General features: G+C 34.7%; 3 protein-coding genes and 1 pseudogene across 3 annotated transcripts; all 4 read right to left on the minus strand.

Annotated features, from left to right (window-relative positions):
• LOC104763947 (expansin-A13) lies at positions 12-2,514 on the minus strand. The gene is made up of 3 exons (XM_010487357.2): positions 1,942-2,514; positions 1,026-1,510; positions 12-141 (listed from the first exon to the last, which is right to left on the minus strand). Exons 1-2 carry the CDS (start codon positions 2,427-2,429, stop codon positions 1,195-1,197), a joined length of 804 nt encoding a protein of 267 aa, XP_010485659.1. The 5' UTR covers positions 2,430-2,514; the 3' UTR covers positions 12-141; positions 1,026-1,194.
• On the minus strand, positions 2,730-4,653 carry LOC104767309 (annotated as a pseudogene).
• Positions 5,757-7,567, minus strand: LOC104763948. The gene is made up of 5 exons (XM_010487358.2): positions 7,376-7,567; positions 6,889-7,139; positions 6,599-6,810; positions 6,209-6,467; positions 5,757-6,053 (listed from the first exon to the last, which is right to left on the minus strand). The coding sequence occupies exons 2-5, from the start codon at positions 7,129-7,131 to the stop codon at positions 5,763-5,765; spliced, it is 1,005 nt and encodes a 334-aa protein (XP_010485660.1). The 5' UTR covers positions 7,132-7,139; positions 7,376-7,567; the 3' UTR covers positions 5,757-5,762.
• On the minus strand, positions 9,322-13,682 carry LOC104767310 (UTP--glucose-1-phosphate uridylyltransferase 2-like). The gene is made up of 17 exons (XM_019241558.1): positions 13,613-13,682; positions 13,059-13,119; positions 12,896-12,973; positions 12,759-12,809; positions 12,581-12,654; positions 12,006-12,078; positions 11,854-11,911; positions 11,625-11,737; positions 11,368-11,400; positions 10,976-11,028; positions 10,825-10,900; positions 10,683-10,739; positions 10,486-10,569; positions 10,301-10,399; positions 10,097-10,201; positions 9,943-10,014; positions 9,322-9,613 (listed from the first exon to the last, which is right to left on the minus strand). The coding sequence occupies exons 1-17, from the start codon at positions 13,630-13,632 to the stop codon at positions 9,587-9,589; spliced, it is 1,134 nt and encodes a 377-aa protein (XP_019097103.1). The 5' UTR covers positions 13,633-13,682; the 3' UTR covers positions 9,322-9,586.

The following is a 14,246-nucleotide window of genomic DNA, read 5'->3' on the forward strand; positions in this document are numbered from 1 at the left end:
AAACTGTAATAAGACTCAATGCTCATCATTAGATTTAAGCATTTGAAAGGATGCTCTCGATCCTTGGTAATGTAAACATATAGATACAATAGTGATGTTTGTGTGATCACTGTTCTTAGTACATTGGTGATTTTTTTGTACCTATGCGTTGGAGAAAGAGACTATGAAATGCAAAAAGACTGACCCAAGTTTCTTCCTTTTCAAACCTAAAGATAACCCTTAGACCAAGACCGATATACTTGCCATCAAAAAAATTCCGACCGGGAAAAAAAAAATCTAGAGATATCTCTCGATAAACCCTGTTTCTGTCTCATGGAGTCTCGAATTGTTTCCCTTCGAAGGTCTGTCCGTAATTCCAGTTTTTAGGGGAGACATTGTAAGCTGTCACCGTTGTTGACCTGTCACTAGAAGTTACCTCAAAAGAGAGAGCTTGGTTCTTGAGATCAGCATTGATATGCCAATTTTGTCCCCAATTCCGACCCATTGGTAACCACCCGGTTCTTGACCCTTTGATCTTCACAGCAGCTATATCACCGGATCCCGCAACATTGGTGATCAGAACTGAGATGAAAATTCCCCCACCATCAACTGTAAACCGCATGCTCCCTTCCCTTCTGCAGTTTATCCTGTTTTTTTGTAAAACCAACAACAATGGTTACATGTTTTGTAAAGCCATGAGAGACAAAACTAACCTTCCTAGCTTTTGACAATGAGAGACAAAACTATTCAGACTACATACAACATTGCTATCCTCCTATTCTACTTCTCTGAATTATTTGTAAGCACCAACTACATTACTCAAAATCAAACAGAACTATATGAGGGGTAATAGAGTAAATGGCTAAATCGAGACATCAGTTTAGGGCAAACCCAGCTCATATAAAGCACACGGATATCGAAGAAGACGGAAGAAAGCAAAAAAAAAAAGCATCATCATCGCCTCCATTATTTAAATCGTGAAAAAAGCAGAACCGCGTTCCCACCACCGCAAACGCACTTCTCCCAAAACGCNGATTTTTTTGTACCTATGCGTTGGAGAAAGAGACTATGAAATGCAAAAAGACTGACCCAAGTTTCTTCCTTTTCAAACCTAAAGATAACCCTTAGACCAAGACCGATATACTTGCCATCAAAAAAATTCCGACCGGGAAAAAAAAAATCTAGAGATATCTCTCGATAAACCCTGTTTCTGTCTCATGGAGTCTCGAATTGTTTCCCTTCGAAGGTCTGTCCGTAATTCCAGTTTTTAGGGGAGACATTGTAAGCTGTCACCGTTGTTGACCTGTCACTAGAAGTTACCTCAAAAGAGAGAGCTTGGTTCTTGAGATCAGCATTGATATGCCAATTTTGTCCCCAATTCCGACCCATTGGTAACCACCCGGTTCTTGACCCTTTGATCTTCACAGCAGCTATATCACCGGATCCCGCAACATTGGTGATCAGAACTGAGATGAAAATTCCCCCACCATCAACTGTAAACCGCATGCTCCCTTCCCTTCTGCAGTTTATCCTGTTTTTTTGTAAAACCAACAACAATGGTTACATGTTTTGTAAAGCCATGAGAGACAAAACTAACCTTCCTAGCTTTTGACAATGAGAGACAAAACTATTCAGACTACATACAACATTGCTATCCTCCTATTCTACTTCTCTGAATTATTTGTAAGCACCAACTACATTACTCAAAATCAAACAGAACTATATGAGGGGTAATAGAGTAAATGGCTAAATCGAGACATCAGTTTAGGGCAAACCCAGCTCACATAAAGCACACGGATATCGAAGAAGACGGAAGAAAGCAAAAAAAAAAAGCATCATCATCGCCTCCATTATTTAAATCGTGAAAAAAGCAGAACCGCGTTCCCACCACCGCAAACGCACTTCTCCCAAAACGCGAAACTAATTTGGCAAAAAAAAAAAAAAACAACAACAAAAACGCACCTCCGATACTGCACCGGCATATTCCCAGCTTTCCAAATAGCGATCTTCTCAAACGCTTCGATCGGAAGCACGAAATGTTTGTTAGGTGGATTACAGTGACCACCACCTTCAGGATCAAATCCGTAATTAGGAGCACAAAAATTCGTAGCGGTGACAATGATTGAAGTACCAGGGATACACCAACGGAGATCATCAACACATCTGAGCTCGTAACAAGCACCACAGATCTGACCACGCTCGAACAGAGTCTCGCTTAGACCAACCGTAGCCATACCGTACCCAGATTTGACGAGATCTCCGTATCCACACGCACCGCCCACCGCGTCTCTAGGATTCGAAGCCGCGTAGTAGGTGGCTCGAGCTGGACGCCATTCTGATGCGTCTGAAGAGACGGAGGAAGAAGAAGGTGAAGAGGTTGAAGAAGAGTAATGAGAAATCGTCGGCGGGGTTAGTGCGAGGAAGAGTACAGCTAGAAGAAACCGTCGCATCTCTCCGGCGAGAGAGAAAGTACAAAAAAACAACAAAGCGTTTGATTTTCGCGAGAGAGAGATTTGATTTTTGGTTTCTCTTTTTGTTTACTAAAAACAACTCTTTAGTGGGAAAACAAAAACATATTGCTTTTACCGGTTTTGTCGGTTTTCTTGAAATGACTAAAATACCCTCCAACTTAGCGGCTTAACCACAAATCAAAATCCATATGTAGTAGACATAACACTTAAAACCATATTTTATATACATGCCCATAATTTTATCAAATTTATTCGAAACACAAGTTTTTTTATTTTTTTTGTTCATTAATTACTACTACAAGCGGGCTTGATAATGGCTTCGAAATGACACTTCTCATGGATGATGTAATGCCCAGCATCGGGGACTTCATGGCAGTTTATCGCATATATAGAGTAAAACATCTCGCGAAATTTGTTTGTCTTCGAGTGCACACCACATATGAAACGACCACCCTTTGTTACTGTCCGAAAACGAATTGCTCAATTCCGTTGGATCGAATTCCCATTTCCCGTAACCCGCGATGATGTCTCGTTGTGCGCTCACATATTCACCTTGTCGTAATGTAGATTCCTATAACGAATAGCATTCATGCATGAGCATGAGTGTTTTTTTTTTTTTTTTTGTCAATAAGGTTCATTATATATGCGTACGTACCTTATAGGAATGTTTTGTATGCATTTCTGCGAGTTCTAAATCTCGCTCGGTCATAGTGTCTTTGGGATTCCGACTATTTGGGAACCATTTCTGAGGCATCCACCAATATAACAACCATGGACAGTAGTGTGCGACTCCAAGTGTCCACTGAAATCCAATTGGCAATTTCTTCATCGCGGCATTCAATAAGTTTCGAGGCACACGGCTCCACTAAAAATTCACTAACGGAACCACCAACGAAGCTCCACTTAGCCTATATAAACAACATTCACATAAACACAAACCACAATCATTATATATAGTCTTTAGATAACCTCACTTTTCGTAACTTAACGATTGGGATGAAACAAGAAGAAGAAAAGTAGTGTATTTGATCCCAACTATTAGCACCAAAGTGTTTTTCCTATTAAATTTTAATATTTGTAATTTATCGCCACCAAATTTTCAAACCGAAAATGTTATAAGAAATGGATAAAAAGATGTAAATGTCAAGTGTGTATAAAGTGAAAATAAATAAATATTGATTATTATTTATAGTTTTTTATTATTATTTTTCATAGAAAATATCCCTAATTATATATTATTTATCACCTATGAGGAATATATTTGAGGCAACCGTAAACAGGGTAAGCTCCAAGTGACATGCCGAGAACGTGGAACTTTGGACCGATTTGCAATTTGTCAGCAAGTTCTTCGATATCGTATGTATCGCTTTTCAGTGTCCGTGATGGATTAGGATCGTTCTCCCCATAACCAGCTCTATCGAAGAACAAAAAATATATCTTAAATTCGTCGATCATTTCCTGAAAGCCAGAGGAGTGTTTTGTAGTTGCAAAATCTCATTATCAATTATTAAAAGAAACCACCTAAAAATAATGTAATGGAACCATGCATTGATTCGATCCTGATGTTTATACCTGTGTGGTATATAAATCGATCTCTTTGGAGTTTCCAAATCCGTGGACGATGATTATTTTGTTTTTGGCTTTGTCCTTTGGAAACCCTAATTCTTTGTAGGCTAGATGTCTACCATCATTGAGCTTGATTCTTGGAGATACCTCGGATACATTTTCCGGCAGTGGAATCGGTGGTGGCGGTACTATGGACTTGTAGACATAATAGCTTATCAACCCCACAATCACAGGTAGAAGCAACATTATTGGGCCTATAGACAATAACAATTACACAAAAAAACTTTAATTTATCTCGTGAGAATAATTAACATGCTTAAACTGTTGCCAAAGAAAAATAAACATGCTTAAACTGTTAAAGATAATATGATGATAGTAACAAAATCATTTTTTGGGACATCATGTAAAAAATTTCATTGCCTATAAATATCAAAAGGAGTAAGTGGCCATCGTCATCGATTTGCAAATCTACGAACCAAAAAATTAAAAGAACTTCTTTAAAGAAAACGAAAGAAGAAAGAAACTCAGATAACTGTCTAGAGAGAAATGGAGAGAAAGACCAACCTAATGATATCATATAAGAGATGGCTAGCTAATGTGGTGTAATGGTGGTATCTTTGTTTGTTTTTTTTTTTTTTTTTTTTTTTNTTTAACAAGGCATACAACAGATTTTGTAAGGATACCATCCAACTCTTATATTTTATCCGGTTCAGGAATCCGCTCTTTTGTTACAAATGTCTTTATTCTTTTTTTTCTCTTTTGTCAAAAAAAAAAAAAGTCTTTATTCCTTTTCTCTTTGTTACACATGTCTTGCATCTTGATAACTTAGTAGGGTTATTGATTTTAAATTTTAGTAGAGTTTTAAAGATTTTAAATGTTACGTAGAATATGTTGTTATTAGATCAAGATTTTGTTAAACTCTGTTAAAGTTTAGTGTTATTAGTTTGTGATTTGTAAAAAGTCATTTAAAATCTTTACAAATTTAGTTTATTAGATTCAGACTTTTACAAAGTCATTAATTTTTTTGTGTTATTCAACTAAAACAAAAGAATATACTATTGTTAATGAGTTGCAATTATTATGTTATTGATTCATGATTTTAGACATTTTCTTTACAAAATAAAATTATGGAAAATATCACAAAAATACATGGATTGTTTGGAGAACTTTACAAAATTTTAGAAAACTAATCAATAAAACTCTCTATCAATCTTTCACTTATTCACTTTTAATGATTTTATTGAACTTTTCAAAAATCTTCATAAATTAGAATCCAATATCACCCTTTATATTTTGCATTACTTATATTGAATTGGTTGTCCTTTTGCATTCATGATCAATTATGTAACTCCCCTCATTTATATTGCATATTAAATTGTATCTTTGGATTTATTACAGATTTTAGATCACTAAGAAAGAAAAACAAACAAACTTATCCTTCGTGAATTTTGAAAGAAATTGCTTTGTTAATTTAAATCCAAGTGTTTGTGACACATACGGTGGTAGCAGTTTTAAACAAAAAAAGAATAAAGACATATATTGCACGGTGATAAATTTGCCAACCATGATTGTATCGCCAGTATACATATTTTATTTTTTACTGAAACTAACTCTAGATAATATATCATTAGAAAAACCACTTCGATATAAAATTGGGATTTAAGTCGTAAAATCATGACATCAAAACATATATTTTATTAAATTCATTTCAAACACAAACTATTAAAAAATCTTATCTTTTCACATTCAACTACAAGCGGCTTTAATTATGTCTTCAAAATGCTGCTTCTCATGAATAATAAGATGTCCAGCATCAGGGACTTCATGAAGCTTTATCCATGGAAGCTTATCACATAAGAAGAGTAAAACCTCATGCGATATTTGTTTGTCTTCGAGTGCACACCAAATGTGAACTGACCCTTTGTTATCATCTGAAAATGGATTGCTCAGTTCGGTTGGATCAAACTCCCAATTTTCGTGACCCGCAATGATGTCTCGTTGCATGCTCACATATTCACCTTGACGTAGAGCGGATTCCTGAACCGCATACATCAATCGTTTTCATGAGTGTTTTTTCCCATTAAAAAAGTATCATCGAGTTCATTATATAAGAAAATTATCTTAAAACTACACATCAACGTTACACGTAACATACGGTTGATTAACTACATAATTTATTTATATCAAGGTACCTTGATATAAGCGTGTTTGGTATGCTTATCCGCGAGCTCTATATCGCGCTCGGTCATAGTTTCTCTAGGATCCTGACTAAATGGTGAGAACCATTTCTGAGTCATCCACCAATAAAACAACCATGGAAAGTAGTGTGCGACGCCAAGTGTCAATTGGTTTGGAATTGGCAGTTTCTGGAACGCCGACATCGACAAGTTTAGAGGCAGACAATGCCACCAAAAATTCAGTAGCGGAACCACCAACGTTGCTCCACTTAATCTATATATATATATATATATATATACACAGATTAATATTGTTAGAGACATTCACATAATTAAGTATTCAATTATATAATATTTTATTTATATATACGGAATATGTACGTAAGTGATAAGCACGATAGATACCTATGAGGAATGTACTTGAGACAGCCGTAAACTGGATAAGCGCCGAGTGACATTCCTAAGACATGGAACTTTAGACCGACTTGCAATTTATCAGCAAGTTCTTCAATATCGTATGTATCCGTTTTTAGTGTTCTTGATGGATGAGGATCGCTTTCTCCATAACCTGCTCTATCGAACAGCAAGAAGTATATCTTGTATTCGTCAATCATTTCATGAAAGCCAGAGCAGCATTATTAATGATATGAAACAATCAAGGAGTGTTTGCAATATAATCATCTAATTTAAAATACCTGTGTGATTTTTAAATCGACTAGCTTGGAACTTCCAAATCCGTGGAGAATGATTATTTTATTTTTGGCTTTGTCTTTTGGAATACCTAATTCTTTGTACGCTAGATATCTGCCATCATTGAGCTTGACTCTCGGAGATATCTCAGAAACATTCTCTGGCAACGGAATTGGCGGGGGAGCCTTTATGGACTTGTAGACATAAAAGGCTATTAAACCGACAACAGCGACTAGAAACAACATCATTTAGTGACCTGTGCGTAAGAGATATGAGGGAATATAAGAAAGAGTACTTTAGAAACAACAAAACTGATATATGATCAATTTGATCATATATGTGCGATAGTGACATATCTAATATTTGGGACATCATTTGAATCTTTCAGTCCCTAAAAACAAGGTAGCAGTAGTGATCGATTCGTCGACAACGTCTTTTTTACTAAGATCCAAGAAAATGAAAGAAAAAAAAAGTCATAGAGAGAAAACTGACCTGATCTGTTTGATTCCAGCTAGAGATGGCTTGGTAATGTAAAAATCTTTTATTGATGATATCACTGGTCAAGCAACTTATCAATATATATATTTATTACACTGATCAAAAGGAAACAAAGACTTCAAGACTAGTCAAACAAATTAAGAAGGAAATGCAATTACGAGTTTCAGATTTGAAGAAAAAGAAGAGCTTATCTGTTGAGATATGTTATTCATCATACATTAGTAATAATAAATTGGACGCGTATGTAACATGCCAAATGACACATAGTATATATTTAATTTTTACTTTTTTCAAGTAACTGCAATTAATGCAATTAGATCGTGACATGTATAAAACGAGAAACAGGAAATCATCTGAGATTACTACCATTAAGACTAACACACGTGTTTATGCATAATTGAATATGAATATAATTGATATCTTACTATGCGCGTATGTGGTTCTCCATCGTAATTTGATTTGATACACGTACCGTGTACTCTTAAATGATTTGCGTAAAATCTATAAATTTATGTTATTTAATCATAAATTTAAAATTTTCTATTAAATTTTACTGTTATTAAAAATCTAATTTAAAATTTATTGTTATTTAAACTTGGATTTGGATTTTAATGAATTTTAGATACTTTGGAGGATTTGAATAGATTTGTTTAGTTAAAAATACAAAAATTCAAATATGATGGTTTAAAGTAAGATTTGAAAGAATTTTACAGTAAATCATATCAACTTCCACGAAATCATCAAAATCATGAAAACTCAAATCACTTGAAATATTTAGGAGGTGTTATTGGATTCTAATTTATAAAGAATTTTGAAGACTTCAACAAAATCATCAAAAATGAAGAAGTGAAAGACTTTTAAGGATTGTTAGAGAGTATTCTATAGTTTTGTTAATTAGTTTTCTAAAATCTTGTAAAATGTTGCAAACAATCTCTGTATTTTTGTGATATTTTCTATGACTTTATTCTGTGAAAAAGTGCATAAAATCATGAGCCAATAACATAATAATTGAATTCATTAACAATTCTAGATTCTTTTGTTTTAATTGAATAACACAAAACTGTTAATGACTTTATAAAAATATGAATACAATAACCCAAATTTGTTAAGATTTTAAGGGGTGTATTCAACTTGACATTTTAAGTGATTTACGTAAAATTTACAAATTCTATCAATCATGTATTTTAAAAAGTCCATTAAAATCCGCTGTTATTCAAAACATTCAAAACAGTTTGTGGATTTGAATTTTAATAAGTTTTAGGCTTTTAGGGATTCCAACTCCTCCGGATTTGATAGGATTTGTTAAAAATATAGAAATCTAAATCTCATAGTTTTAGGTAGGATTTGAAAGAATTTTACCATAAATCATATCAACTTCCCTATAATCTTTCAAAATTCCAAATTTCCTAAATCTCATTAAATGATTTTTTGCAAATCACAAACTAATAATATTAAACTTTAGTCAAATTTAACAAAATCTTAATCTAATAACAACAAATTCTACATAACATTTAAATTAAAGTCTTTAAAACTCTATTCAAATCCCAAACCATTAACCCTTTAGATTGAATACAAGCATACATGTTATTACTGTTTGAAAAAGATCCCATATATATATTTGTTTCTAAAACTCACAATCAAAATACGAAAAATGGTCTTCGTATCTATTACATACTGATCTGTCATAAATTTTAGAAGACAAGAATCGTACAGAATAATTTGACAGGGGAGCACAAGATAAGAAATCTTGGTGATGAATCATTTCTACTTTGTCATTTGAATTTGCGATTATTCTAACTAAAAGTGAAATGCAGTAAAAAAATACTAGTAACTGCATAAGTTGATTAGAAATTAGCAAATGAGAACTATCTGGTACCTAAATGTAATAAACTATTTTTCAAGCATAGACAGAAAGAGTGGGTTATCAAAAAGAAGAATGATGGAGGATAGAAACCAAAATATATAATCAATACTTAATTGCTATGTTTTTTATGGGAAAATTCAAAGAGCAAAATTTAATACTATAAAGTCCGTACTCCGTAGTGGGAAAAGACTTTGCTAAGCTGCAAAACGGAAACATTGTTTTATTCTTTCTTCATAAACTTTGCTGTGGCACTGTAATATTTTCACACCATTTTAAATAGTATCTTTTCGAGATGTTGTGCCTTCCATGAGAGAAGGAAGAAGACTTGGAATTTGTCTTATTCAGAGATCCTCCGGACCATTGATGTTCTGTACAAAACACACATGGTGTTATTAGTCTCTGATCTTCAAAAATAATTTAGGTTTACACTAAAAGATGTGAAATGTCACTTAATCAATCCAGATGAAACCTCTAAATCAATCCTAGGTTTTAATTTTCGGAGTATCTCTGAGAAACCTCTAAATTTTTTTAAAGAAATGCTAGGAAACCGAACCAAAATCATAACCGTGCCAAGCTAAATTATTCTGTTCCTAGAAACCAATAAAACCAAACTGACAACCAGACCAAAACAAATGACCTAATCGAACTGTACCAATCGGTTCCTATATTTTCATCAGAGCCAAACAATAAAGCTTACCTTGTTCTCGATCACGGCCCCGTCCGGAATTTCGAGTTTCACGCCAGATTTTGCCGTTACAGTCACCTTGCCCTTTAAACCCAAAAAAAACCATTCTTAGTACCCACTTCGGAATCTAATGAAAACAAATTGCATGTATATAATGTAGATATACCTTGAGAACAACAGATGAGCCAAACCAGACATCACCAGAAACCTTAAGGCTGTCGAGCTCGACTATACTAGGGATGGACTTGAATCGGCTCAAGAAATTGGCCACCTATTAGAAAGATACACTATGTGAGGCTCAAAAGTCATGATACGATGTTTAAGAAAGCAAATGGGACTTGGTCAGGATATCATTTTCTTCTTTTATTACCTTCTTGAACTCCGGTCCCAATTCGATTGATGGGTTTGAGGGGTTAGTTCTAGCTTTGTTTCGGATGACAAAGCCATCAACTAAGGTGTAGAGATCAGACTGTGGAAGTATGAGAACTTAAATCATCAGTCAAATGTTTCAACAGATATCTGTGTTGCTCTGTTGATATGGTGGATAGAGTTTACCTGGACGAGCAGCAAGTCTGAACTTGCCTTCACTGGCAAGAACCGTGAGCGAGGTACATTAGCACCGATAGCGTTGTCAAAGAACTGTTTTCAAACAGAATCACATTTTAAAAATCAAAGAAAAAAAAAAGGAGTTGAGAAAAGATTACAGTTTGCATTCTATATTTCGAAATGTGCCACTAGGACAGGCATGTTACCCTTATCGCAGCACCAACTGCAGTTTCCAGTTGAAGAACTTTGACTCCATCAACTTCCTGCATAGAAGTTGCAGTCTTTCCTCGATTAGATAATAATGAAATTTGCAAATATATAAAACTGTGCATTAGGCCATGCAGGAACCTTTGGGTTTGGAATGATCTCCATTTTAAGTGCATCAGCTTCCACAAGCTTTTTGATGGCCTTCAAATTAATCCATCTGTATGCTTACACAATTAGTGTGTACAAATAAGTTTATATTGTTTTAATATCATCAGAGATGTGATCCACTTACAGGTTGTTTGTGTTGAATATCTTGAACTTCTCAATTGATTTGAACTCATTGACCTACCACAAGGATCAAAAACAAAGTGCAATAACTCTTTTAAGCAGATGATACAAGTGGGAGCAAACAAAAAGACGGCACAAATAAAAGTCTACAGATTTCACATTCTATTGTATATTCAATAAATATGGCATTTACTATATTCCCTTCATAACAATCTAAAGCACAAAGAAAAGGGAGAAATGGCTTTGCAAAGCTTCCAAGAAAGATTCTCTAAACCAAGCTCGTTTATACCAACTTTCCTAAATCTCTAATCAATATGCTTAAAGAGTTTCAAACAATCTCTAAAGAAATTGAAATCCAAACGGTAACAGGAAGTAAAAAAAGAAGTATAGACTTACATGTTCATCAGGAACCTGAGCAATCTCCAGAAGCTGAGATAAACCAAAAAGTCGATTTTAGAGGTCAGAAAAATACTTATGTTCCTTAGTAGCACAAGAAAATGGTAGCAGTGAGAACATCATGAGTTAAAAGGAAATTTGGAATTTTCGTTTTTTGGGTGTATTAGAGAAAAACCAAATCTGATTAGCAGTTTTTGAATAAACCATGCTTAAGAAAAGGTACATTGAAACAAGAGATGAGACAATTACGAACTTACCTGGACTTTTCCTTCATAAGAAATGAGAGTTCCTCCCTTTACGTCAGCTAAGGTTTTGGGTGTAACCTCCATACAGTATTCGTTCTTGTTCTGGATCAAATGCTTCAGGATTGCTACAGAAATTAGACACGGTAAACAAGACAGTTAGTATGGGAATTTCATGTAAAATTTCTGATTAACCATATAACTCTGTGTATACAAGAACGAAGAAACTACAGAGAAGACATACTTAAGTCAACGATTGCACCCAAGTTGTCTGAATTGGCAACAAACACATATTCTTTACCCTGAGAGACACATAAAACAAAAATTTCAATAAACATAGACGTCAATCTTCAGTGCTGGGGTAAAAACAGTAGTTGACTGCACTAAAGAAAGAACCTGTGATAAGAACGTATCGAGCTTTCCACTGTTCATGAGGGCTGGGAATACATCACCATGACCGGGAGGATACCTTCACAAAGATAATTTATTAGTAGGCGATCCAATAAACAACAGAAGATATTCCCTAAATGCAAACGTAATCTCCAATGAAAACGCATATAAAGGCAAAAAAAAATATAAAATCTAGAACGACGACAGCATATGGTCAATCAGAAAACAGATGAAATTTATGCTAATTGAGAACATGTTAAATTCTCTAATAGATTTCAATATGCTGTAAAATGTTAGAAAATTCACAACTTCTTGATCTCTGCAATCATGGACAGATCATAGAGAGCACAAGCCACAAGGCATTGCAATTAAGTAAGCAGTTATGATTTTTCATCACGTAGGTAATTAACCAGTTCTAGCTTGCTAAAAATGCGATTTAATATGAACACGAGCAAACAATAGCCATTTGAAGTATTAAGATTTAAGTAAACATGAATACTGTTTCTAGTTGCTGTTCGTGATCTATACTGCAGAATGACAGATTTCAATAGTTATGAGAACGTAACAAAATGGAACTATACCAGCCATCCTTGTCGGTCTTTCCCTTGCTGGGCCATGGCACAAACTCATCTGCCACAATACGGGGATATTTGCTCTGAAAAATCAAAGTAAACGTTAGTAGTTACAGACTGATGACAGTTTTTTACAGACAAATGAGAATTTCATTTGCTAATTTTGATATGCATCCACATCACAAACCTGGTTAAAAGTGTGAATGTCAACATTTGAGTTGGTGTACTTTTCCACAATCTGAATATGACAAAAGCAGTCAGCCAAAGATAATAGCATAAATAAAGAAGCGAAGAAATATGATCCCCAGAGAAAGAAAGAAGTACCTTTTGTGTGTCATCATGTGTATTAAACGAGTTCATAAGAACCAAAGGAACCTTGCTGCCATACTTGTTGTTGAGATTCTGTGAGTGAGCAAGGCATTACGATTAGCGAAGATTATGGAGGCAGTAGGGCAGTGTTAAAAAAAAAAAAAAGATAATGACAAACCTCAATTTGGATAACAATCAGATCAAGAAATGTCAAACCATCACGAACTTCGATAACCGACCTGCACAGAAACAAGGCAAAGTATTCTTTACTTACTGAATCTTGGACTGACTACTAGTAAATGACTGCTATGCAAAAAAAAAAAAAACAATCACAATGAATTGTTCGCTAGCTTCAATTTGGGCGTTACATCCACTAGCGATGAAAGCAATTTANTAGTCTACTGTTATAACGTAAAACGACGACAGCACCCCAGATCTAATATCCAGATCAGATCCGATCGAACCAAGTTCTAATAAACGTTCAGATTAAAAGCAATATCATACAATCAATAATAACCGACAAGCTGAGAAGCTCAAAAATTGGAAACGATGAAATAGAAAGACGAACCTGAGGTAGCGAGAGACGNCGAACAAGACAACATTCAACAAGAAGACAAGGATGACATGGCATATAGATCTCCTGACTAGGAAACGTACGCTTAAAGAGAAAGACAAACAATGAACTTGACATCTGAAACGTACGCTTAAAGAGAAAGGCAAAAAAAGGCTTACTTGGGGCCAGTGCATCCCATAGTTGTTCCAAGACCTCCATTAAGCTTCAACACAACAAGTTTGTCCAGCAGATTCTNTCATCCAGATCTAGAATCCTCAAACTATTGATAAAAGATCCATCAGATTTAGGAAGAAACGAGGCTAAAATAATCGAATCCGAATCACGAACCTCATATCTTTAAGGCCATCGACGGCGGATTTGAGTTGAGGGAGGTTCTCGGTTGTGGCGGCCATTGTTGATTATTATTACAGATTAAGAGCTTTCGATTCAGAAGAAACGAAAAAGGAAGAGATGATAATTGTAATTTGTAAACCAGAGAAATATTTATAGGCGAAGGGGAGATTTGGGAGCGGTGGTGGTGAAGTGGCGACGATGTGTGGTGTTACCGCATTGTATTATGTATTTGTCTGTCGTCTTGTGTCAACCAATTAAAAACCTACACGTGTTACCTTGCGTGTACCGTCAAATCTTATTTCCTTTTATTTTCCAACGTCCGGTTTCTTCTAATTACCGTCAATCTTTTTTCCTTTTTTTTCCCACTGTTTCTTAAAGTCTTTTTTTTTTTTTTGTTTCTAATTACCGTCTGACGAAAAATATATATATATATATATATATATATATATTACCGTGGAT

This window comes from Camelina sativa, chromosome 19, assembly GCF_000633955.1.
Source record: "Camelina sativa cultivar DH55 chromosome 19, Cs, whole genome shotgun sequence".
In the NCBI taxonomy this organism is placed as follows: Eukaryota; Viridiplantae; Streptophyta; class Magnoliopsida; order Brassicales; family Brassicaceae; genus Camelina; species Camelina sativa.

Bases quoted from the DNA above. Each gene is read 5' to 3' on its own strand.
- LOC104767310 (XM_019241558.1), bottom strand. From the start codon at position 13,632: ATGGGATGCACTGGCCCCAA. The intron at 11,029-11,367 runs GTAAGTCTATAC...TCCTTGTGGTAG, and splicing joins CTCAGGTTCCTGATGAACAT to GTCAATGAGTTCAAATCAAT. The intron at 10,015-10,096 runs GTATATCTACAT...TTGGGTTTAAAG, and splicing joins GCTCATCTGTTGTTCTCAAG to GGCAAGGTGACTGTAACGGC.
- LOC104763947 (XM_010487357.2), bottom strand. From the start codon at position 2,429: ATGCGACGGTTTCTTCTAGCTGTACTCTTCCTCGCACTAACCCCGCCG. The intron at 1,511-1,941 runs GTGCGTTTTTGT...ACAAAAAAACAG, and splicing joins ATGCCGGTGCAGTATCGGAG to GATAAACTGCAGAAGGGAAG.
- LOC104763948 (XM_010487358.2), bottom strand. From the start codon at position 7,131: ATGATGTTGTTTCTAGTCGCTGTTGTCGGTTTAATAGCCTTTTATGTC. The intron at 6,811-6,888 runs GTATTTTAAATT...TCTGGCTTTCAT, and splicing joins TCGATTTAAAAATCACACAG to GAAATGATTGACGAATACAA. The intron at 6,468-6,598 runs GTATCTATCGTG...ATATATATATAG, and splicing joins CTCAAGTACATTCCTCATAG to ATTAAGTGGAGCAACGTTGG.